At 34.5% G+C, this 26,977-nt stretch overlaps 1 protein-coding gene across 1 annotated transcript in view; it reads left to right on the top strand.

Moving 5' to 3' along the window:
• SLC30A9 (solute carrier family 30 member 9) overlaps positions 1-25,062 on the top strand; it is a 41,930-nt gene extending 16,868 nt beyond the window's left edge. The window contains exons 9-18 of the mRNA XM_017811934.1: positions 1,829-1,931; positions 3,768-3,823; positions 5,210-5,345; positions 5,736-5,775; positions 6,221-6,292; positions 6,744-6,851; positions 8,248-8,413; positions 12,739-12,868; positions 15,825-15,938; positions 17,389-25,062. Of these exons, the coding sequence (XP_017667423.1) occupies positions 1,829-1,931; positions 3,768-3,823; positions 5,210-5,345; positions 5,736-5,775; positions 6,221-6,292; positions 6,744-6,851; positions 8,248-8,413; positions 12,739-12,868; positions 15,825-15,938; positions 17,389-17,433 (970 nt within the window). The 3' untranslated portion in view covers positions 17,434-25,062. The remainder of the gene's footprint in view (positions 1-1,828; positions 1,932-3,767; positions 3,824-5,209; positions 5,346-5,735; positions 5,776-6,220; positions 6,293-6,743; positions 6,852-8,247; positions 8,414-12,738; positions 12,869-15,824; positions 15,939-17,388) is intronic.
• Positions 25,063-26,977: the final 1,915 nt, after the last annotated feature.

Genomic DNA, 26,977 nt, shown 5'->3' with positions numbered 1-26,977 from the left:
GTTTGTAGAGACTGTTGTGTTGCTCAGACACCTTTTTGTGGAGCTTTTTTAGAAGTTCAAGTGATTCTTGGCCCTCAAATACCTGATGACTTTTCAGAGGTTTAAGTCAAGGCCACCATCAGTGCTCCTTTGTTGCTGGTCTTGGTCTTCTTTTTAATGGTTTCTGGCTTTGTGTCAAGAAAGCCCAATCTGTCTTAACTTCTTCAGTTGGAATGATTTGGTAGACTTTTAACAAACTTCAGCCTTCCTCAGTGAGAATGAAATGTGGTTCAATTGAAAGCAGAGTTGTGTTGTGAATCTGTGTGTGAAAGTATAGACCAGCTGCACTGGAATGCTCTGTGTTGTGAATAGAATTCGGTGTGTGAGGGGGAACTCTGTAGCTCTGTTATAGAAATACAGGAGGGTAATGTTTTTTATCAAATCTGTTACTAGCAAAACATTCTTCAGAGTCTGGTGTTGTTGAAGTGATTTCACTGTCACACTAATGCTTTACCTTTTAAGCAGTACAAAGTTTGCACGGCATATAATATTTTTTAAAAAATACTGGTGGTGAAGGATGTTAGTAATGTTACCACTTCTTTGGAAATAAATGTGTTTATTTATCAAATCCGGGGCCTAAATAGAAGATTTTTTTTTTCCATAGCTTCATAATGGATCTGAATAATTTTTTTTTTTTTTTTTTTAAAATTCTGACATTTATGTTTTTACTGTTGTTTCTTCAAAAGTCTAAATATTTCATGTACCTAGACAGAGATGGTTAATCACACCAGGTCCGTACTGTTTCAACAATCCTCCCCTCATTTTGCTGGTGAATGTCTGCCTCCTAAGTGGACTTTGTTTATAACTTACAGTTATAAACAGTTGTATAGAATTTTATCTAATGAATCATGGGGTTTTGTTTTTTTTGGTTTTAGTATTTTTTGGCACAATGTCCAAAACTTTACAATAAATCTTTCAGCCTTTAGTAGATTTGATCTGTGTTCTGTTCAGTTTCCTACTTTCAGGTCCATGCAGATAGAAATGAGGTAGCTAAATCAGTTAGTTCAGTGCAGTACAATAGAGAAAATACTTTCTGAATTGGTGGTCACTGGTGTAAAAGATAACTTCATTTCAAACCTGTTCAAAGTATTTTAGCTGCTTTCTCAGAATCTGCTGGGTTTGGATTCTTTTTTTCTCTGCTGTGGTATTTCTTCAGCAGAATTTAGGCTTTCATAGGGCTTATTATATTCAAATACAGTGCTGAATTTGTTTTGAAACTGACTTTTTTGTATTGTGTTATTCATGTGAATATCTAGTCAAACATGGAACACCGAATAGCCTTAATGGCTCTGTAGACCCACTATGTTTTTTGTAATTATTTCCTGTGTAGCATTCTTCATCTTTCTGTCCTATCACCAACGTACTTGACATCATTAACAGATTGATTTTGCTGGGCCCAACATCTGAAAGCCCTAGTGTGGCTAAGGTTCAAATAAGAATTAGATTTCTAGGATATAAAATTCCCTCACAACTTTGGAATTTGTAGGGGTGAAATAAAATACCAGCTGAGTGCCTGTTGTGCTATCTCAACAGGTGTGAGCCGCACAACTGAAATGTACCTTCAGATAAACTCAACACCTTATCATGTTTAGCTGAAAGAGTGTTTTTAACAGTAACCATGCAGAAAATCTGTATGCATTATCTATCTGTACAAGTCTCTAATGATTAAACTGATATTCGGTTTTACCACTTTCTGGCAGGTAATGCATACAGCATTTGTGGTTTTGTTGAAAATATTGAACACCAAATATTCTGTTGTTCTTTAGCTTTTTTCTTCTCTTGTTTTCAGAAATGGGTTGAATTTTTTCTTTAAGCTACTTGCTTGGGTTTACACGGGTTCTGCAAGTATGTTTTCAGAAGCCATACATTCTTTAGCAGACACATGTAACCAGGTGAGTGTTTTTTCCCATTCTGCTAGAGTTAGTACTTGTAATAATTTTCAGGAATAAAGAAAGATACTTATAGTAGCTATATTGCACTTGAATAAAAAATTAAAATTGGATGTTTTTTAATTTGCATTAATGTAGAAATGAGACAAGTCAGAATGTAGATTTTGAAGTTCTTTTAGAAATATGTTGAAAGAGGATTTGCAGTAAGCAGAACTATACTCAGCTGCTTCATGGCTCACGAATGGGATGTGAAACTAAGATGATGTACAAAGTGTCTCTCTTTCTTATTTTGGTTAATATTTTGGTTAAATGTTAATTTGAAATACTTCTGTCAGTTATTATAATACAATGACAAACTTGTTGCTTAGTCATCTCTTGGTAGAATAATGAGAATTTGAGCATCTTGGTTTCTTTTTCTGTTCCTTGATTACCTTATCAGCCTCTCACAGCACAAGTAGCCACATATTTGGCACATTTACTTTGATAAGTGGTGTGGCAGACTCAGAATTAATAAAATTAATGTTTTTTCCACTGTTTTCAATTATATGCTTGAAGCATATGTTGTGAGACTGAAATTTTCCCTTCTTCCATTGTGGTAAGAATCTATCTTGTTGCAGTGTTTGATATAGCGAGGCTTTGGAAACAAAAAAAACCCAACCCTTAAAGATGAGTGACTGAAACCCTCCTGCAGCTCAAGCAAGAGGAGTCCTTGGGTAACTTGTGACTACTAAAATGCAAATTTGAGGAGTATATGGGACCTTAGAGCAGACTGAATATCTTGAAAAGCATATTAGAATAGTTTCAGAAACCTTTTTGCTTGAGTTGGACCTATTATGCTTCTCTATCCAGAAAGACTGAGTTGAGGACTCACGTTTTGTTTATTGTTTTTACACAACCTTTCAGCTGTTCAGATGTAAAGTGAAGATGGGGTGCTACTAACTCAACTGATAGTACTTAAATTTATGGGGAGACTAGCCTTGAAGTGGCCAAGTGTGTCAATTTATAGGTGAACCAAGCTTGATAGTGGTATTATATACACTGAAGGGATGTTCCACTGAAAAGTGGTTTGGTTTTTGTTTTTTTTTTTTCCCCCAAATATTTGAGTATGTGGTTTTGGGAAAAACACAGGAGACACCTTGCTTCCTCAAAGCACCTTGCTGCTGCTACTTAAAGTGTCTAAGTTTTCATACTTGTTATTATGTTTCAGTAATTCATAGTCCTGAAACAAAACACATGCTTTGCAAGATTGAGGTATAGATTTATAACTTACTGCATCAGTAGCTTAATACATGCCTAATTAAATATGTTGCAGATAGGCAATTTAGATAGCAAGATTTTTTTTGTCTTCCTTAAAAATAGACTGCAAAAAGCTGCTGTGTAAAGTAGATGCTTTAAATGTAGTATGTCATCACCGTGCTACACCACAATCTCAATATAATTTCTCTTCAAGAGGGATTTATTTAAACAGCTTTGTTCCTTGAGAAACTTCATTGCTTCACATTGAAGCACAGCAACAAGACTTTTGATTGCACGTAATGTTCACTTTTAGTTGCAATTCTAAAATTATAATTAACAGTAATTATATATACACACACCATGTAATTGCATATATATTATATATATTGATATAACTAACAATTTCTTGGAGGTGCTATATTTAGATGACAGATTTTGAGGATTATATTCCAGCTCTAGTAAAATATCAGTAACAAAACATATATGCAGGTCAAGAAATTGCATTTCCCTTTGTCTCTGAAGTTCAGTTGATATAGAATGTTTGTAATTTATTTTCATGTTCAGGTTTTTTTAACAAAGTCTTTTTCCTTTTGTCCTAAATAGGCATTGCTAGCTTTGGGCATCAGTCAGTCTGCAAGGACACCTGACCCTAGTCATCCGTAAGCTTTTTGAGTAAATAAAGATTTTGTTAACTACATATAGGAGTAAGATCTGTTCTTGTTTTTGCATCACTTTTTTTCTTTTTAATCTGCTGTTTTGTGTCATTTCAGAAATTTTTTGTTTCTGATTTTACAATAGATAAAATAAGAAAAGGGTTTTCTCCCATGCTTTAGGAGTTGTACTTGTAGCTTCAGTGGCTTTGTGCATGTGTGGCTTGTTTTGTTTCGTTTTTTGTGGTATGCTTTTGCTATGTTTTATTTTAATTGACATTATTTCTCTAAGTTGTTTTGGACTCTTCTGCCTCTTCCAGTGAATAGATCTAAACACTATTCATGTGAATCACAGGATTTTTTAAAAAATAAAAATTACTGTCCTCTTCCTTTTTTTAACAAGTGCTTTGCTGCAAGGCAATTACTTCTACCATAAGGAGATGTGTTTGACTTAAACTGCTCTGTGTTTTTATCTGAGTAGTAGGGGTATTACTTGATAAGTTCTTACATCTTCATGAAAATGATAAGATATATTCTCCATGACATTTTCTTGGTGTTGACCTAGTTTATACTTCATATGTTTGGACAAGTCATTCATCCTGTAAACACTAGTTCAAAAATACATCTAATTTACAGAATTAGTTAAACTTTTTTTCATTAAGAGCATCATTAAAATTTGAAACATTTAAATCTTAAATTTCTCCGCATATTCATTGTATCTCCTTCCTCTATCTCACTTCTTTCCCTTCTTTCTTAATATAGTCAATAGAACAAAATACTGGTTTCTTAAATGTGGCTAAAGAAGTATACTGTTTGTAGTAGCAGTTAATACAGGAAAAAAAAGAATAAAGGTACACTGCTTTAACTCTTCCCACTTAGAACAGTGCTCTTAAAAACTGCAAGTGTTGAATGTCCCTAGTTATCTACTACTGAACGATGTATACAATTTATTTCCTTTAAATTAGCATTATAAATTATGTAGACCAGCCACCTACAAGGCTAGAGTTCTCATTTAGAAGTAGCATTTCATTAGCATGTAAAACTGACATGAATATTGGTGGGGTTTAGGGCTTTTTTGTTGTTTTTTTTGTTTGTTTTGGGTTTTTTTACAGTTGTAAAATTCTCAATCTCTGCACAAGACCCAATTCAGCTATTTAAAAACAATTTAGGAGAATATCTATGCTTGATGTTCTTGCATGTACGAGATACCCTTTTTCAAGTGGCTTTTTTTTTTTTTTCCTTGGATTATATTGGGATTTAGCAGCTTTGTCTTAAATAGATGCCAAGTCATATGATGATAATTTAAGATGTGAAAATTAGTGGAAAAACTTTGGGGTATGTTTGCAGAGATACAGAATCTTATATTCCTGAATCACTTCCTTTGTTTTCATCTAGGTATGGTTTCACAAACATGCGCTACATTGCCTCCCTGATTAGTGGAGTAGGCATTTTCATGATGGGTGCAGGACTTTCTTGGTATCATGGGATCATAGGTTTACTCCACCCTCATCCTGTAGAATCTCTTCTCTGGGTAAGCTAATCTTGTTTGGTATTGTATTTAACAAGTGACTTAATAAAAAATAATAGCATAGTCTGAAATTCTCTTTCTGAGTCAGTTTGAATCCCAACACAATTAACTCAAACCACCCTTAATGAGAATATGTTTTAAGAAAAAAATCTTGTTAAACTACAGCTGATCTTGCAGCAAAAGTGTTCTTTAAACCCTGCATCTTCCTTCATACCTCCCAAGAGGTCCTCCTTTCCTATTGCAATATATTGCATAATGCAAATATTGTTTGTTTCCTTCTGTTTAGGGACAATTACACGGCACAGAGGTTCTGGAATGCTGTGTTTAGATAGTCTGTGATGAAGAGATCTGTACAAATATGCATATAACATAATAATTTTTTTTTCCATACAGGCATACTGCATTTTAGCAGGGTCATTGGTATCTGAAGGAGGTATGCAGTTTCAAGAAATATTTCTATTTACATATTTGTAATTTCTTAAGATTACTGTGTGAGTAATTACAGTAATAATTAATCCTTGCTTACACAGTGAAGTTTTGAACTCTGTTGCAAATAGTTGTAATCAAACAAAAAAAAAGTGGGAAAGCATTTTTTTTTCTTAAATGTCTATATAATAATAAGTCAAAGAACACATAATTTGGAAAGTAGACATGGAGTGCCATTTTGGTATTAAACTATCAGGGAATGTAACTGTTCTGATTTGTATGGAGACACATAGAAAAGATAGTAACTATGCTTTATTGTCATTCAAAGTTATCAGTAATCAGAGCTTCCTTGATGTTCTGTTGCTATGACATAAAGAGAAATTCCTGTTCAAAATGGAAACAAGTCTTTTTGCCTCTAACCATTTTCAGCAACAACTTTGGTGTTGTTTCAGCTACCCTTCTTGTTGCTATAAATGAAATTCGCAGGAGTGCTCGTGCCAAGGGCCTGTCATTTTATCAATATGGTATGTGTCATTATAGCAGTAAGGTATGTGGTTACTTAAAACAGAATCTGTTCACTAGCGTAATGATAGAAACAATTTTCTCTATTTTCCCTTTCCCCTTGCTTTATTCATCTGTTTTCTATTCTAGTAGCAAATAACATTTCACAGATTAGGTGAAAACCTGTTGTTTTAAGTACTGCTACTTAAATAGTTGGCTGAAGTGTTTGTATTTTTCAGGATAAATGCCCCTTTTAACTTTTCAAACATTTTTGAGAAGCTTCCATAATTCGGCTTGTTCTTTGTATTTATAAATGCTTTCAGAAGTGTGTGCATTTGCAAAAATTCAGTTTACACCTATATAGTTATGGAAATTTTTTTAAAGTTGCTGTTGCTAGTCTAGTTAAAGTACTGTGCATAATGTAATAAAACTAAGCTTTCCAAAGCAATTAACTTTTTTTTATTGTATGTGCAGTTGTGCAGAGTCGTGATCCTAGTACAAATGTGGTGTTACTGGAGGATGCTGCAGCAGTTTTGAGCGTGGCAGTAGCTGCTACCTGTATGGGTCTGACTTCTTTAACAGGTAAAATTCTGCACAGAGGCAAAGCAGGATGTGGATTTACTCTTGTGTGTGATAGGAACACAGTGCATTTAGTTTCTATAGGTGTCTCTGCTCTTTTTTCTGATGCTTGTACTCTGTAAGCAGATGGGTCTAACTTCCTTTTGAGCTGTTTTGGCGTACAAACAAAGTTATGTTTTACTAAAAGAATATTTATTGCAGTCAGTTATCACTTTGTGCCATGTTGGGATTACATAATTTGGGCTTCCTTAGTAAGTGGTGCACAACTGCAGAAGGAAGCAGTTCTTTCCTTCCTTTTAATACATAGTGGCACTAGTGTCATCTTCAGTAACAATAGCTGCTCCTGAGCAGTGTGGCAAACCTAACTCATGCAGGTAGGATGGTCTGCATGGCAAGTGTTTCAAAGTATGTCTTTTCTGCACAGTGAAGTTTTCTAAAGAGGGGTGATGATTTATCCCTTTTGAAGTATTGTCTTTTTAAAACAATAAAGATTGTAATTTTGTTCATTTGTGGCTTCTAATGAGTTAATTGCAAGTTTGATTTTTTTTTATAAGAGTAATTTTTTTCTTTCATCTCTAGCTTCCTTCATGAACTTAAAAATACAGTACTATTTCTACAAATCTGAATAGGAATGAATAAGTGAAATTTTAATAATAAGTACTGTATTCTGGAAATGTTTAATACTTGCAAATTTTTGAGTTACTGATAAAAGAACACTGACTTTTTTTCTATTACCTATGTTTAGGTGCATATAACTTTGTGTATAAATCTACCTTTATTATATACCTTTATTTATTATATACCTTTATTTATTATATACCTTTATTTATTATATACCTTTGTTTATTATATACCTTTATTTATTATATACCTTTATTTATTATATACCTTTATTTATTATATACCTTTATTTATTATATACCTTTATTTATTATATNTACCTTTATTTATTATATACCTTTATTTATTATATACCTTTATTTATTATATACCTTTATTTATTATATACCTTTATTTATTATATACCTTTATTATATAGAAACCCATATAGCTGACAAGAGTTTACTCGTGTATTAGTCCTGCGGGAGACAGGGGTGGCCAAGGGACAGGAGGAACTTCAGACTTTATCTTAAGATAGCCTGTTTTCTTTCAGCTTCATCTTGTTCATCCATGTAGGAAAGGATTGCCACTGAATTAAAAAAAAACTCCTCAAAAAATGGACCAACCAACCAACAAACACCCCCCCCCAAAAAAACACCACAAACCAGAAAGAAAATCAACCAAAAAGCAAAACCCAAAAAAATCTCTCAAAACTGTGTTCTCCTTTTAGTGTGAAATTGAAATTCTCTGCTATGTTTTAGAAAAGCTCTGTGAAACTAATTTGATGTATCTTGTTTAGGAAACCCATATTATGACAGCGTGGGGTCTCTAGGTGTTGGAACTTTGTTAGGAACTGTCTCAGCATTTCTAATCTACACTAACACTGAAGCCCTGCTGGGACGATCCATTGAACCTGAACAACTGCAGCGACTCACTGAGTTACTGGAAAGTGATCCTGTAGTAAGGTAAGAATCTTTACAGCTCAATCTCTACTAAAAACAACAAAAAGCAAGAAAATAGCATTTGGAAAAAATAGTTCAAGCACTTTAAATGAGAGAAATCTGGTGAGATTATTTTTAGTGTGGATTCTTCTGTACTGAGATTTTAGAATCTTTATTATAGCTAACTTCTATTTCTGTGCTAAAACTTTCAGTAAGTGAATACTTGTACCTCTCGGATGTTCCACAGCTGAAATAAGATTGCAGATATGTTCTAACAGCTACATTAATTACAGGAATTGACAATGACTTAGGGAGAAAGCCATCACAAAATTAAAACTTCAAATGCATGAAATGCAAGCACTTAAATTATACTGTTCTGTTGCTTTTATAGTTTATTAGCACTTAAATATTTAAATTCTGTTAGTTAATATTCAGTGTCTGGAATTCTGTAGCAATCGACAAGTGCTGCAGTAGTATTATGATGTAATAGATTCTGTATTTTAGATGCTTATAAAGTTAACTCAGTGCTAATTTTCTTTGCAAGTCTGCAATTTGTAGTAAACTTACAGGTCATTGTAATTCCGAAATCTTGCTTAAATGCTTTTCAAGGAGCTATTTTACCCTTAACCCTACTAACCTTGATTTAGAAGCAAACTCCTTTTTGTTATCTTTTTCATCTTTATTCAGGAATGTATTACTGTGTAAATCAGCTGAAATATTTTAGTGCTTTTTTTATTTGTAGTCGTTTCTGACCTGTGGAGGAAAAAACCCTAAGCCCATTACCTAATACCAGAATACTTGAAAGAAACTAAGTGCTGCATTATCTCAGTTGCAAGCAAGAGGTCTGGACAACATGCCCTTCATTCCAGAAACTAAACAAGATTCCTATTTGGAATAGAATTGTGTTAGAATTTTCACATCAGTAACTAAATTATTTTAAAGTATTTGTGGTCGCCCTGAAATAGTCTGAATGGTGAAGGATGTGTCAGCGGTGCTGTGTTAGAGTAGGTGAGTTCACACGATTATTCATACATGGTTTCTCTAGTTCTTTTTTCCAAAGTGAGCAGATGGCTTTTGCTTGTCTCAGGCTGAAATAATAAAATTTCTCCTAGGCCAAGCACTATTTTGTATTGTATTCCATTTTGTAGATGGCTCTAACTTTTCAACAGAGCAGACCTAGTTCGTCTCCTTCTTGCTTTAGACTTTTTTTTTAAAACAAGTACCTTAATTTTAAAAAAGCATGAATAATAAAAGAAGTGAAGACTTCATGAGAAACTGCATGTTTTTTCCTGAGATTAGAAGCTGAAACATGTTTATGTACTTCTCACACCTTCTGTGTGCACTTTTTCTTCAGTTATCTCTTTCTTAGATCCATTATATTATCAGCTTTGATTTTTTTAGAAAAAGGTTCTTCACCCAGGAGGTAGTTGGGTACTGGAACAGGCTCACCAGGGAAGTGGTCACAGCACCAAGCCTGCCAGCGTTCCAGAAGCGTTTGGACAACACTGTCAGGCACATGATGTGATGCTTGGGGATGGTCCTGTGCAGGGTGAGGAGTTGGACTCAATGATCCTTGTGGGTCCCTTCCAACTTGGTATATTCTGTGCTTCTGTAAACCATCTCCCAGAGCTCATATGGAAGCTGCACAATTGCCTCTTTCTCTGTGCCATTTGTCACGTGTGTTTCCACTCCCTTAAAAGAAGTTGGTTTGTATTATGTTTCATCTATCAGTTTGTTGGACTTCATAATTTCTCCTTTAGGCTTGTGGCTCTTTATTTCTCCTTTCTTTTCATTTTTCTTGGTAATACCTAGTTGTATCCCATATTTAACTCAGGATCCAGAATGGACTTTCAGAGTTGCTCTCAGCTGGAAAATGATTTGATTTTATTTTTGATATAAAAAACATTCCATTCTTAACTCTCATTGACACCTTTGGTGCCTAAATCTTTCTCGTATTCAACTTAACTGAACTGTGAGAGATTAGCTTTTCAGAACTGTGAAATAAAATATGTGACGTTGTATAGACTGTCCTGATTCTGTTTTTATGCATTGTAATCATAGATTCCTAGGCATAAGCTATTCCTAGTGATGGTTTAATCTTTAATTTTACTTCATTGTAACAGCTATTGCATAGGTGTGCTACAGTTGTGGTGGAAAATCTGTCATTCTGTTTTGGAGGGAAAAAAAATTACAACTGATTGCTCAAACCCATAACTTGATGTTCTCTGACAAATTTTTCTTTAATGTAAAACTTGCTTTTTTCCCTAGTTGAAATTGATAGCGTCTACTAACCATCCAGTAGCTTCCATAAGGAAGTTTCTAGCTTAAGTTTTAGCATACACATTTGCATTTTTGAATGATTAGTGGTTTTTCTCCTCTTGACTAAGTCTTATCTTTCCTGGACAGATTATGTGCAGTAAAGTAGATTTTTTTTTCCTTCACATTTGCAAAATGTGCATCATTTCACTGAATTTTATCAGGTTACTGATTAATGAGAATCTCAAATATCACTTGTTATCTTCTTGCTTAGGTCTGATAGGCACTTGATATGTCTTCAATGTTTTTGAATCACATGGCTTCAAATTCTCTTCAGTAACCACATCTGTTATCTTAAATACCCTCTTTGTGACCAGGTAGTTTGATGCCAGCCAGATTACTCCAGTAAATACTCTTTTGATTTGGTACCTTCCCACAGAATAGCTGTGTAAATTTGAATGGAGCTGGAAAGTCTTTATTGCTACAAGTAAGCTGATAGTTTTTTTAATCTGTTTAAATATTTACTAAGATCTATTTCTTGGTGTCTCTATATTTAGTTCATGCTCTATTTCTTTTTTTAATATGCTTACCTCTCCTCTACCCTGAGTATTACAAGAAGTATTCCATAAAAATTTCCTGTGATTGTTCATCTTAAAATTTCCATCTCCTGTTCTTTTTTGGCTGTTCATTCTAGCAGGCTCCTTTCAAGATAACATGCCTTCTGCTTTCTTCCAGCACCTACTGTGAAGTTAGTTCTGATTTATAAACATTCAGATGAAAAGAAACATTTCTAGTTGGGAAGAGCAAATTTGCTTAAGGCAAAGGGCATGCTAAAATGTAAAGATTCTGTGAAATTGCACAACTTAGCAAAATGAACGAGGAGTAAGTTTGGTACTTTGAAATGAGCTGTGTTGCTGAATCTAAATTTTATGTTAGAATTAAAAAATTGTCAAGAATGCATTTTTTGTTAATAAATAAATAAAAGTCTTTGGAATGTTTTATCCTTGTTTTACTTTGGGAATGTTAGAGGCAAGAATTTAAAAAATTTGAAACTTCCGTGATTTATATCCCTTATTTTAGTCTCCACTTGTTTTTTTTTTTTTCTGACCTGGATGGAAAAATGTGGAAACTTACTCTGTAGTGGCAATTTTAAATTCTCTTGGCTTTAAAGATAAACTGAGTTTTTGTCAACCTCATTAGAAAAAAATTGAGTATTTTATTTTATATTTACTTCATTATTGAAATGCATTACAATGTGTCTTGGTCTTGAGTTTGCTTCTTGTCCCTGAAAAATAGAGGAGTTTTTGTTTGCTACCTATATTCACACATCACTGAGTTTATCTAACAAACTGGAACAAAACTGTGCTATAGAAAAAAAGAATTTTTCAAAGAACCAAAATATAAACATATTACAGCTTTCATATTCTAGTATTGATTAGAAACCTTTAGATAAATACACAATTTCAGCATTTACAGTATTTTGGTAAGTCATGATCAACTGTTCAGTATGATCAAAAATGAGTTCCAAACAAAATATCCATAGTTTTTTCTTATATCAGATGTATCTGAAAATTCTTCAGAAGTTGATGCCTTTACCAAGTGTAGGAAAGCACTATAATTTCAATGTTTCCTTTCAGTAAATAACAATACATTATTGTTTCTTACCTCAGAATTGAGGGTACTTAAAGATGGTTACATAGTGTCATGTATACACATAAAAACTTTTGTGCAGTAGCAAATAAGGTGAAGTTAAACTTTTAACATGGAATAGGGAAGTTCTCACATTTTTAATCTAGTTCTGTTAATCTAGTTCTGTTAATCTAGTTCTACATCTGTGATGATTCTTGTAGTCTGTCTTTTATTGCAGTGAGCCATTTATAGATGTGTTGGTGTTGCAGAAACCTGTGGAAATGATATAACCACTTAAATATAAATCAGTATTTAATGGTGGTAAAATGAGGATTTTTTTTAAAGACAGTGGCCTTTTAAAAGGATCACTTTTCTATGACAATATTGGTAACATCAGAAGTCAAACTAGCTAGTGCTTTGATTTATGTTATTTTACATTTTCTTTAAAAATTTATATGTTTCAGAGCAATTCATGATGTTAAAGCCACAGACATGGGAATGAGCAAAGTGAGATTCAAGGCAGAAGTAGACTTTGATGGACGTGTTGTTACTCGGTCTTACCTGGAAAAACAAGACATTGAACAGCTGCTACAAGTATGTTTAAAAAATGGTTTTGTAACCCTTGTGTTTGATACGTTCCAATTTGAAGTATGTCTAAACGCAAGATTTGCAAGTAGGTGAGAGATATTTCACTTCTTCATTTTGAAGGGTTGCAGATATTCTTACTTTGTGTTAGTGTTTTAAATGTCTGTACATGAAATTGTATAATGTGCTGCTGAAACAAAGCCACTTTTGGGCTGAGCAGGGCCTGGGTAGGAGGGCAGATTTTTTTAATTTATTTTTTGTTAGAAAATACAGACTTGTAAAAAAAAATTTTTGAGAATATAATTATTCCAATAAATTTTTTATTGAATTACAAGATCTATAGTTAAACCTAGAAGCCTGTCACTTGCAAATAAACACTTTTGTTGGCAGAGCCATTTGCATTGTCTGTTGATGATGCAGTGTTAGGCTTTACAGGTCTGGCCATTCAGACTTGGCTTGAATATGGATTGCTTGCATCACATGATTTAGCATTTTTACAATGTTTAACAATTAAACATCTTTAAGTGTCGGTCTGATTTTAGTGTAGTTCAGAGTAGCTTTTCTTATTCCCTCTTTTCAATATAGAAATGCAAAACTGCTCTTAGCTGGATTCTGTATGGCAAGCTACGAAGTATGAAGCAAATAATAATTTATCTAAATTAAAAGGAGTTTTAAGTGAGAAAAATGTTTTGCTTGCTGACCAGTTTTCACTGATACTTTCCGTATATACATTTGCTTGTGAACCTACAAGATTTATTTCTTTGCTGCCCTTTCAAATGAAATGTAGATGTCAGAGGTCTGCATTTTATGTCTGTCTGTTAAACACAACTTAAAAGTTATTTGAGTTTACCTTTAAATTTTACATTGCAATTTTTAAACCATTAGTCAATATACCAGTTTTTAAAACACGTTAATGTCAAAATAAGAAAGTATGTATGTATATATAATAATAATGGCCAGTCTTCGCGAGCGAAGATTTGGGAAAGGTCATTAACCCTTCGAGCCTGCGCAGTGGATTTTTTTAGGTGAGACCCAGCGTGCGCTGAACTGAGCCCACCCTTTAATCCTGAGGTTCATCTGCCGGGGCCAAGCACGCTTGGACAGTGGCAGTGAGGGTCTCAGAACATAGGTTTGTTTAGAGTGACCTTCTCTTAGATGGATTGCCTTACAGGGCTGACGAGCTCCATCTGCCCGGGGGGCCGGGAATCGAACCCGGGTCGCAGCGGTGAGAGTCCTGCACCCTAACCACTAGACCACCAGAGGCCCCATGTATATATAGTGCAATAACTGATCTGTTCATATATTGGATTTCAATTTAATACATTTTTGAGAGGAAGAGCTTTGTACCACCGAGGCACTGCAGGTTTGCTTGGTTGCCAGTTTGCTTGCCAGTTTGCTTGCCAGTTGCCATTGTTTAGTAAGCTAGTCTTCTTTTCAAAGGCTTTGTTAGCTTTTGTTCTTTACCTGCTATTCCTTTTGGTGATTGCAGCCTTCATTAGTTCTTCCAATACTTCTAGTTTGTTGTGAAAGATGTTGATTGTTTCTAGTTTGGCAACTGTTTCTTACACAGGTCATTGTTATTTCATGTAGTAACCTTGTGTCAGCTATAAAACCATTGTTGAAGGATAGCCACTTTCGGTAGGACTCAGTCATCCAAAGTCAAAGGCAGACATCGTGCTTGCCTTTTGATCTGTATGTTTTCAAATAACTAGCTCATTCAACTAGTATTGCTGTCGACATTACTCTTTCTACAGTTGTGAAATACTTGTTGAAATGCTGTCATTCAGATTATCCTGTTTCTTTTTCTTGTTAGACTTGATGTGATCATATTCATGGGTTGTTGTGGTTGAGATTTTTTAAACTTGCTTAATTACATTATTCCTCTTCGCTTTTAAAGCAGTGGGGAAGGGAAAAAATTAGTGTTGTAATTGTATACACAAAAAGAATTAACTATTTAGTAGCTACTGTATCTGTTTGCAATAACATATTTATCCTGAACATACTGCAGCTGTATTGCCTGAACTGTGGCTGAGATATTACAGGGTAGATGGCTTCTGACCAGTTTAGTGTGAGATTTCTAAAGAAAGCTCATAGTTTTAAATTGAAAGATAATAGATTTAAATTAGATATAAGAAAAAATTTCTTTACTGTGAGGGTGTGAGACAGTGGAACAGCCTGTCCAGAGGAGTTGCGAATGCCTCATCCTTGTAAGTGTTTAAGGCCAGATTGAATGGGGCCCTGAGTAACTGGTGTAGTGGAAGGTGTTCCTGCCTATGGCAGCAGGGGTGCAACTGGGTGATCTTTCAGGTCCTTCCAGCCCAAACTATTGTATGATTCTAAGGCAATATGTAACACCTGCTTTGATGTTGCTGATGTCTATGGTTTTTTGGAGGGTGGGGTATAACTGTCTTCCTTAACTTCATTCCTTCAGTTGCATATGCTGCGGGTCTCCTATTCTTAGTTCCTGTCAACTATCTTCAAGTTTTTGACACTATGGAGGAGCTGTATTTGCAGCAGCATTTGTAGTAATCTTTTTGGATTTTCAGATGAGTTGATTATGTGATGCCCANTGTAATGGAATAGCAAGAATGTATGAAAATGGGGAAAGAATACACAGGGGTACCCCGCTCTGCCTTGCTGTGAGCAATGAATATCCCAGAAACTTCTAGAAAATGAATTAAATTCTCTAAACTTAGTTGGAAAGTTAAGGAGGAAATCAATTTAAGATAGAAGGTTTCATATCAAATGCAGGTGTAATGGTAGAGCCAGCTGTTTCCATTGAATAGATGCTGTGTCTTTGAGACATAAGAACAGATGATGTTTTGGAAGGAAATGGCAAAAGCTGAAGTGTTTTGTTTAGGTGTTTGTTTTTTTTTTCCTCTTGAAATATGTCAAGACTCTCTGGAGTGTTATTCCTTTATTTTCTTTCCGTTATCTCAATCTCTTAAATTTAATTTCTTCCTAGGAAATTCAGCAAGTGAAAACCCTTGAAGAATTAGAAGCCTTCATGCTTAAGCATGGTGACAATATCATTGACACACTGGGAGCTGAAGTAGACAGACTTGAAAAGGACCTGAAGGTAAATTTTAACTGGGTAATAGGATGTGCTTATTCTGTGATATATTTTAAACAGTATCACTGCGTCTACTTTTTGGAATTTCATTTGTAAATATGGGAGAGGGAAGGCGTTGGTATTCCTATAGTATTATTAACTAAGTTCTAACCACCAGCAAACCCTTACTTTGCCACTGATCCATTTGTTGTGTATTTTGTTCCATTTTATACCAACACAGAACAATATTTTAATTAAATAGACGTGATTTTGTCTATATTATTGTATTCTCATAAAGTCAGATTATTTATAGGCTGTTGCATTCTGTTTTGGCTGCATAAAAACAAATTTCAATTTTTTTTTTAATATGGTGCTTAGCATTGTATCAAATATATCTGTGTGATGGGAATGTTACTCAACATCTTTTGCTTTTGTTGAAGCAGTGCAGTGTTTACCTCTTTTACAAGCTTCTCAAATTCCTTATAATTTTTTTTTCATCCTGTAATTTAAATATCCTTTGGCTGATGAAACAAAGGATTGTTTCCATTTTAATTGTACAGGTATATTGTGACTGTCAATCTTTCTGGCATGAATTAAGAACTACAAATATACTGACTGCCAGACAAATAGTCCTGCCATGACTGCCTTTTCTGGCCATGAGACACTACTCGAGAGCATGTCTGTCATTGCTTATTACATTTGATAAATATTCTAGTTTTAGTTTCTGTCCCTGCAGTTGTGCAGTTTAAAAATCAAAATATTATTTTTGAATTTAATTGCACCAGCAGAATCAGTTCTTCATGGTGTTTGAGGAGTAGATCATGACTAATTATTTTATAAATGTTAATAATGTTTTTTTGGTATAGGTAGGGATTTCAGTAATTGTGTTGGTGTTGGTGCTTTACTCAATATGCTAGTTAGGTTCACATACTGAGTGAGTTCTGAAGTCAGTGACTTTCTCATGGATAATACAATCAATGTAATGATAACATATTTCTACAATATCAGAAAATGCATATTTCTTAATAGAAACAGTATTTTGAAGGTTTATAAATAGCTTTAGTGGTATAGAACAAATTATCTTAGCAATCTTACCCATTATTCAGGAAAGTACCTGAGATGTGTATATATGTATATGTGTATATATGTATATATATATATATGTTTATTTAGACAGTTTTATATAAAACCTAACTCCCTTTTTAAAATCAAGAGCTGCTTCGTACTTTTTAAAACATAAGAACTAACTTAGCCGTGATGTTGAGAAGTATTTGTGAAATAAAAAGATGACTTCAAAAACTGGCTTATAGTATAGGCAATATTTGTTGAAGCCCTTCCTCATTTTAAAATAGTTCCTGTGTTACCTGAAAAGGGGATTTGTTGTCCAGTTGCCAGCATCATACCAGAAATACATTATTAGTAACTATGTGCAAAACTGTGAATATTTTCAATATTTTTTTTTTAAATTTTATTTCAGCAACGAAATCCTGATGTTCGTCACGTGGATTTGGAGATACTATAGAGGCGAACAGAAGAAATCTTCAGGTTGCTACTCCTTTGGAAAGAAGTCACATAAAGGGCTGAAAAGCTTCTGAAATTGCAGTGACCTCAGCACCATACCTCGCTTACTTATGCTGTAGGCTTCCTGGACTGTAAGCACTGCTTCTGTTTCTGGAAGAGTGCTAGACTTGCAGACAAAAATTTCCATGGCAAAATCAGTTTTCAAAAGCTACTTGAGTTAAATTCCACAGGAGAGTCTGTCTGAATATATTTACTGTGATTCAGAACTTAAGACTTGAGATTTAGTTAGGCAAATACAGCTGCCTGAAACTATATAACACACTTAGTTTTCCATTTGTGTCCCTTTACAGTCAGTTTGCACTTCTTTAGTTTCTTTCAAGATATCATTAAAGGTTCTTGGGAGATATTAAGATTAACTAGGAGGAGTTTGTTCCAGTGGAACCTGCCAACCTTAAACTATTTCAATTGTGCAATTGTTTCATAGTTTTTCTTTTCTATGAGATAAATTCTTCCAAACGGGCACTGGCCTTCTCTCAAGTACTGTGACCTGGAAACCTGCTTTTTGCCACCATTACGATTACCAAGATTACCAACTGCACTTCAGAAAAATAAGATTTTTCACCTCAGTGGAGCCAGCTGTATGGGTTTAGCCAGAGTATATTAAGCTACTGTGAAAAATTACTGTGTACGAATTTTGGTGCACTTCCTCTTTTTAGTTTTGTTCTTTTTTTCCCTGCTCTGACACTTGTTTTCTTATTTGTAATTATCTTCAGATGTAATCTGAGGGATATTTATGGTAGCGCTTATTAAAAGTTACCTAGCATTTTTGGCTTTTTATATTTTAATAGGCTCTATTGCCAGATATGGTCTTTTCTAGAAGGTGGCGAGAGATGTAGTTGGAATACACAATAGTAAAAAATGAACTATTTATAATTAAACAAATGAATACATTGTATTCTTAATTTATTTATCTCTAGATATTATTTGTTATCTGAATTCAAAACCATTTTGTTTTTTAAAAGTTGACCGTACTTGTTTTGGAAAGTAAAGTAATTCTATCAGTGGTCCTCAACAATCCTGAGATAAGGTCTTAGTTTATAACTTTGAAATATAGATTTTAGCACTGTATATAATTGGCCTCAAGGCTTTCTGCAGTAGGTACCCAAGTTGTACCAGACTCTTTGAGACCCAGTCTTTATTAATAAGGCCACAAGAGTATTGAGCACAAAGTTGAAATATAAGTGGAATAACTGTATATAAGTAACACTGAGAAAATTTGTTTATGCACTTTAACATAAAATTTGCTCATGGGTGAAAGGTAGTAATAAGACCATCCTAGTAACTCAGTTGCTGAATAATGACTGAATTGCTGAAAGAAGAAATGTTCATATGAAACACAAGTCTTCAAGAATCAATTTAAAATTAAATTGTAAGCATTGCAGCAAATAATTTTGGAGACAAATATGTCCAGATTTGACTAAAAGCTTTTTAGAATTTTTTTTTCATACTAAGTGTCACTTACCAGTGAATTATGAGAATTTAAAATAGCATGCCTTTTTGGCAACTGCAAAGCATTTTGCATGCTGGTCATTTTAAGTAGAAAAACATTCCAGAGTTAAGTTATTCTTCAGTACCTTTGTCCATCATCCCTATTCACTGGTGGCTTCTTTATAGTATAATACCTTACTATGGCTAATTCAAAAAAAAGCTTGCTTTATCTGGTTTTCTCCTATTGTAGAACTAGTTAGTATATTTAAGCCTGATGATTTGAAATGCAGTTTAAAGGTAATTTGGAAGTCTCCCGTATCAAATATTAAGGCATATTTTAGCACCTTATAAATAATTTACCTTCTCACCTTGCCATGTAAAATTCATCTCATCTCAGTATGCACTCTGCTGGTATTAGTCTTATTCATGAAGAGCACTGGAATCTGGTAACGCATACCCTGTTTTCTTTTCCCTAGAATCTTTTTATAGATTTTAAATTTGAATAAACGTGTTAGTAAGCCAGTCATTCCAGAAATCTTAAAAACCTGAAGAGAAATAAAACTGGGAAAATATTCTTCCTGTGGAGGTTAGTGAAGACAGCCAGTGTGATCGAAGTGGTTTGTGTGCTGGAGTTACTGATGAATGAGTAGTGCCAGTAAGCACTTTGCAGGGCAGAAGTTTCCCTGCAAGGTTAGTAAATGTTATCTCAATAGCAAAGGGTTCCCATATTGTTTTCAAGAAAAGACATGAGTTTATATTCTTACAGGACATCTGCTCCAAGAGCCTATAAAAATGTTTTTTTTATTCATCAGAGATGTAATTCATGTGAATTCTGATCCTAATTTCTTTATTTGAATCAGAAGAATACTCATCCACACGCCTTTTGTTTGTATTCCAAGATAGAATTCACTTCCTTGTTTCCCAGTTACATTATTAATTATAGCAACACAGTATGTTAAATTTAAGAAGCCAGAACTTGAATGTTTTTAGGTATATTACAGTCAAGCAGTTTGAGGACCCAGTTCCATTTTTAAAGTGCCCTGGATGGTGATGTAGCACAAAAGGGCATGCAGACTGGTTTCAGCAGTACCCTGTAAGTTTACATGTCATGCAGGATGGAAAATACTGATTCATGTAGCCTGTCAGGTTGGAAAGGAAAAGTAATTCCAAGCTGTTACATTTTAATTTTTATGTTAGAATTTGCAGATTGCTTTTAACACATTTGATATTTTTACTGCTTTTTTCGTTAACTGTGTTTATAGTAAAAAACTTGAGGTGATGTGGGTCCAGGACTTAGTTTACTTTTGTTTTAATGTTTTTTTGGGGAAAATTATTAGCAAATACATTTACATTATAGAATCCTCAGAATTAAAGAAAACTTAAAAAGTGTGGAGGAGTGAATTTTTTCTTTATCACAAATGCAATTGCATGATGATTCTTTTTGGTTGATTTTAAAGAAAAGGAGTAGGGATTTACCTACCAATGAAGTTATATTCTAGGATTTTTTCAATTAAAGTGTGGTGTTTTAAAATAATTTATTTTTGTAGACTGACCTTGCAGGTTCTGTTTTTTCAAATTGTGTTCAAAATAATACTGCCCTCTCTGCTTTGTGGAAGATTGCTTACATGCTGTGCAGTGTCTCATAATTCTCTAAAACTTGCAATGTGTGAAAAAAATTGTCTTTGTGTTCCAATATACTGAATGATCTTATGTATTTTAAGTCCAGGTTGGCTGGATGCTAATAATATGTTTTTCTGTAGAATTTTTTTTCTGTAAGAGGTAAAATTTTGAAGTGATTATCTTTCTCCCAAGAATGAATTTCAAGTCTAAATTTCTCCTTTATACACTGGAATTCAGTATTTGATGTGGTCTCCCTCTCCCCCTCCACTTTCTAAAGCATTTATTAAGGGTTTGGTAGCAGTAAATATTCCAGTGGAGTACTGTATTTCAGGGACTGTTAGCCGTTTTGTTTGCTGGTCTAGAAGTAGTGGGGATTTAGGGAACAGGAGAACATATAAGGAAAAATTTGCATCCTTCACCTTCTGTGACTCAGTTTTGGACTGAAGGTTTTTAGGCTCTGTTTTTTTCCTTCCCTGAATTCCCACACAGCTTTTATTGCTTTTTTTAAACGACTCTTACTTTTAGAGGAGCAAGCCATTATGAACATCTTATGTTTTTAACAGCAGGGCTAAATTCTACTCTTAGTGTCTGGATTTTGTACTGTACTTCTTGTTCATTCATAGTTGACAATAATGATTGCTGTTTTAAAAGCCACAAACCATGTTAGCCAAAACTGAGTTTTCTGATTCATGGTAGGTGCAGGTTTTTTAGTTATGTCTGCAGACTCAGTTTTTATTGAGAGATTTTTACTGCCCCCTCTTTGATAAGGGAGAGTACAGGGTAGGTTTTTAGGCATGTTTTGTCTAGATTGTACACTAATTGCAGTTCTATGTTCTCTCTTTTATCATTTCAGCTGATTTTTCTGTAACAAAAAAAAAATATACATTATAGAAGTACCTCTAATAATGATGAGTGCATCAAATACAGGCATCATGCAAGAGTTTTTAGGCCTTTATTGAAAATGTGGTGATTTTTGAAAAATCTCAATGAAGTAATCCTTTTCCTAAAGTCGATTTAGATATTTTCCTTGTAGAAGAAACCACAGAAGCATATTGTTTTAAGATTTGAAAGCAAAATGTTTCCTCTTACAGTCATATGTTCTTAAGGCATTTTGTCTTGGTAGAACAATTGATAAGTATTGACTCTTGTACAAAACCTTTGCTTCTGCCCATTCCTTAAGGCTTACAGAAGTGAATATAAAATGACAGTGTTAATTTTTCTTCTAGCTTAAGTATTGTGCTGCCTCTGTTCTTATTGCTAGTGAAATAGAGGGTACCACTAACATCTTCCTTGCAGTTTACCTGTGTAATGTAAATGAGAAGTTGAGACGTACCAAAAAGATTTTTTTTTTTATAGAGGGATTGTGCAGCTTAAGTAATTTTTCCTTTCTTGTTAGTGACATACAAATAAGTAAGATCAAAAGTAGGCTGATCTTTATTACATAAAAAAAAAAAACAATCCAAGCTTTAAAGCACAGTAGTCAGATTTTTTGAAATGCATGTCCTTTGAGGAAAATAAAATGTGCCAGGAGCTATAAGTGATTATATGGACTATAGAAACTGCAGTCAGTCAGACTTTGCTGAAGCAAAACCAAATAAACTAAAAGTGTGTGGTAAAAAGAAAGGAATATAAGGAAGGAAAAAGACCTAACATGTCGAGCACTTGGAAAAAGGAAAGGATGAACACAATCTAAAAAACTTGTCCAGAAATGAGAAATTATGATTGGAGAAGAAAGGAACAGTAAGAAATTAATATTTTATTAGAATGCATAAAACTAGGTAGTGTGACATTCCCTTTCTTTTAGCAATATTCCAGTGGTTGGATAATTGCTTCTTCTCACCCCCAGCAAAAACTCATCCTTTTTTTTCCTGTGCTGAAAATCAGTGCCTCTGTTTAACTGTGTCCTAATATGGTGTTCAGCCTTGCAGGTACAAATCTATTTGTCCTCTGAAAACTTAGTTTTACTGCTAAGGGTGATGGTGTAATCTCAGTCTGGAGCTTTGTTGGTGAGGTATGTGTTTGGTGAGTGGAGGGTGAGTAATGTTAATTGTGGAAATGGGAGCTGGAGTGAATTAAAGAGAAAATGAATCAATTCTTTTAGACAGAAAATGATTGAACCATACTGAACATGTTATGGAAAAAAAGGGTGCTCTGTTCTAATGTCTACAGAATTCTTGTAGTGGACTGTAATCATTGGTGAATACGTTAGTCCGTATTTTTCAAGTTGCTTAAATATCTGTGGATAAGCAAGATTTCTAATTAAATAACATTATGAAAAGAAGCTAAAACATTTAAAATATAATGTGAAAATGATGTATGTTTTTTAAATACCACAGACAAATACTATAGCAGATTACTATAGATAGGTGGAAAATATTCTATATTACATGAAGTACTTCTGGACATTTTTTTTCTCTGTGTAAGTTAAAGCCACCAATTAAAATAAAGAGTCTTAGTTACTTTTTAAAAGTATTATACTGACAGTAAGCCCACTCAAATTTTTGTATAGCCAACATTCAAAGTGCTGTTATGGGAAGAAAGTGTCTGTTAAAATAGTGAAATACAGGTCCACACTCTAGCATAAGTTTGATTTTTGTAATCTAAATTTAGACTAAATTTAAAACTTTTGAGGTTGTGATCAGCTGCTTCAAATCTGAAGTCAGAAGAAAAGCACTGCAATGATGTATATATGATGTAATATAAAGGGGATTTTGTAAGTTTCTCTTCAAATTAAATATGCTGAAGGACTAAGTGAGAAGCATTTGAAAAATGCCTAAAGCATTTGGAAAGCATTTTGGCTATTGCCAAAATTATATTAAATTTGAAACTGAACAGTGAGGATTGTCACTGGTGGTAGAACTTTCAAAAGGCAATGTCAAAGTTGAAATCCATTTTTCCATGCAACCTCTTAATCAAATTCATCACTCTCCCTCATGTCCCCCCCCCCCGCCCCTCAGTCGCCCTTCTTGCTTTTTGGTGTATTGGCTTTTTCATTCTGTGTCTTGGTTACTCCATATTAGTATGGGGAAGTCATTTTGATTTGTGAGGTGTAGACATTTAAATACTTATCTGCATATGTTCTTTGTTTTGTAATTACACTTGAATTCGGTACATTCTGTATCATGTCTGGAACTTGTAATTGCTCAGTAAAATGTTACATAGCCAGTAAAGGTTGCATTCTGTTAATTTAAGCAATTGTATATATATTATAAAGGCAAGCACTAACAATGGCTTTAGGCAGCTGATGATTTGTTAAATTTCTGAATTCAAAATGCATACAACTTTTATGGATGCAAAACAAAGGTTATATCCATCTATTTGCACTAGTTATTCAGTCTGCCTTTGTGATGCTGACAGTGCACGCACTGATGAATAGCATGCAGTTGGTGAGGGAGCAATATGCCCAGTTAGCCAAGCTCTGTTTATTAATACTCTGTACTTTATGACAACTCTGCCTTTTATCCTATTCACCCCATCTTCAAAAGAGTGCAGTTTCTTCCCCATTACAGAGAAAGCTCTTTCTGCCTGGCTCAGAGCCCCCACTGGCACTGTGTCCTGTTTGGACTACCTGTCCTGATCCAGACGTAAGGATGAAATGAAGAAAGTTAGTAATACAGATGGGCTGCATGTCTCTGTATAGTCATGGGCATGGGGAAAATTCCTTGAAGAGGTTGGTTTTATGTATTAGATTCATATAGTAACTGTAGTTTCACAATCCCAGCAAAGCTGTCCAAGCCTCTTAAGAAAAAGCTTGAAATCAGTCAGCTTAGAAGGGATTTAACATATTCTCTGATTCATTAAAGTGTTGCTTTTTATCACTAATACTGATAAAACCAGTGATTTATCCAGTTATGGAAAGAACTACTTGTAATTGGGCTAAAGAATCTGTATGTGGTTGGAAAGAAGAGTCAAAAATGCCAGAAGCCTGGGTGATGAAGTAGAGAAGCTTGAAAAATTTGGGAGTTTTTGTCTGGATGGTATCAGATACCAGAAGTAAGGTGGTCAAGCAACATATTGCAGGAAAGATTTTGGCTATGCAGCATAATGTCCTGATTGCTAAAGATGTCTCTTTTCATAGTTAAGAGACTCCCTTTTTCAAGGGATGTTTGTCGTTTTGTTTTGTTTGTTTGTTTTCCTAATGAACCAAGATTTGCCTGAGCAGAGACAGGAGAGACTTCAGGGCCTTGTCTCTTGTCTATTTGACGTCAAGTCCAAATATTGGACTGTCTTTTGGGCTGTCTGAATAACCAGGCAAGTGGTATCAGCCACTTTGAAAGAGGGAGAGAGCTCTGTGTTTTCACATGATGTAACTTGGAATCCTCAAAATGCTTTATTTACCATTTGTGGTATTTGTTGAAAGGCCATTCTTAAATAATCATGTTAAGTTGTGGGTAATGGGTTGAAATGGGACCTTGCAGTTAGCTGGTTGGAGGTGATCTTAACAGTGCTGTTCGAGAATGAATTTTGTCTGTCTTTCCTAGTATTTTATGAGGGACTTTATTAAAATATCATGAAAAGTAAACCTTCCTTTACTGTTTCAGTTAAACTTTTTTTGAAAACCTTAGGAAAAGGGACATAATTTCTGCCTTCACAGAAGTCGTGACAGCTTGGCTTCTAGTAAATAACCTATATTGATTTACCCAAGCTCTGTTGTGAATTTTTTTTTTTTTTTAATTTAGACTCCTTCAGTTCTGTTACTGAATTGAGACATAATAGGATCTTTTCTAGGTTCTCATTCCTTCAAACGAGGTGGCTTAAATGTTATTCAGTGTCTAGTTTAAACAGATACTCAATGTTTTAGAGAAATATTATTTTTTTCACCCAAAATACTGATTGAACAGCAGTTTACTGCTGAAATAAATTAGGCCACTCTGGATAACACAAACCATTAAGTTTAGGGTCAAAATGTTGGTTGTTTTTTTTTCCAAGGCAGTCATAAAGAAAACCCGTCTTGCATTTGATGCACATACAAATACATTCATATACGAACCTGTGTCTTTGCATGTTATAATTGTACGTAGGTATCTTTGGCTGTAGATTTGTACCTCACTCATGAAAGAGAACCGAGATCTCAGCAAAAACGAAAATTAAATACTGTGGAAGAAGATCCTAATGAATTTGGACAATTTGGAAACTTTGATGAAAGACATTTCAGTAAGGCTGTGGCTTTAACCCATTCTGCTCCTTCCCCTTTATGCCTTGCAATGATTTCCTTGGTTCTGACCTCTGCTGTAGAACTTCAGTCTCCAAGTAGTTCAAAACAAGGGGTTTGGGTGGAGAAGACTAATTCCAAAATCTGTGTTCCAGGAGCTCCCTGTTAGGTGGGTGGTTGGACGCTTCTGATCATCAAGGGAGAAGCACAGTGATGCTCTATCTAGCATTTGGTGGGTTTACAAATGTGCCAAGGTTAACTTTTTTCTTGGAAATTAGTCTTGCCCTGGAATAGTCTTTGTGATGCTGTGGGTCGGAAAGGTACCCTGGGTGTTTCCTTCACATTCCTTTTGTCCAGAGACTGTATTGGAACTGCTTGCTCCTCTGCTTCTCATTTTGGATTATCATTTAGAAAATGAAAAAAAAAAATCTTGCTTCTATCAGTTCAGTAAGTAGTTCAGTTGTTGGCTCTTTCAGGTTCATATCCTTTTGCAAGACTTCAGTTTTTCACTCACACTACTAGGCATTTTTGAAAGGTTTAATTAGACTTTTTCAGCTGTACTATTGACCCTGTTCCTAAATGGGAACTAAATTTAATATTAACTTTTCTAATGGGAAACTGCTTTGAGTCATTAGCAAACCTGTTTCTTTCCATTTTCCTACAAAGACAACCTAAGTTGAGGCAATTATATCTGTCAGATGAGTGGGAAAGTTTAAAGCATTTTTAAGGGCAAAAGGGTTTTTTAGATTTTTCCCAACATTGTTGTGTAAGTTCATGTCAGAATTTTTTTTTCCCTTGACTCAGGTAATTAATCTACTGGTGTGGCTTTTTTTTTTCTCCTTTAACACCATTAAATTTGCAGTAGAAGCTGCTTTTTTCTTCAGACGTTGAAGAGTCTGTGTAGGAGGGTTTTTGTTTTCACGGAGCAAGGTCATATACAGAGATCTGCTCAGTAATCCAAGGGACTGTGCTGCTAGGAAATAACCAAGGCAGAGCTTCTGCTTTAAATAGGCCCCACTAAAGGAGTGGTCATCATATCAGTGATATTGGTTTGCACTATCAATAACTTAAGATTCATATGATTGTCACCTGGAGCTTTCTTCCCGCTGAAGCACTTGGGAACCATTTGTAGTTACCCATGGTGCAGATGAACATAAGTAAGAGTCAGGTGTAAGGAAAGATGAGTTCTTTCTTCTCTGTTCTCTTTGAGATACCATCTATGTGCATGTTTCCAAATAGAAACTAAAGTTTGCAAGTCAGCACTCATCATGTATTGTCCATGCTG

Source organism: Lepidothrix coronata, unplaced genomic scaffold (genome assembly GCF_001604755.1).
Source record: "Lepidothrix coronata isolate B3197 unplaced genomic scaffold, Lepidothrix_coronata-1.0 Scaffold0, whole genome shotgun sequence".
Lineage (NCBI taxonomy): Eukaryota > Metazoa > Chordata > Aves > Passeriformes > Pipridae > Lepidothrix > Lepidothrix coronata.
This window is presented reverse-complemented; position numbering and strand designations above follow the sequence as displayed.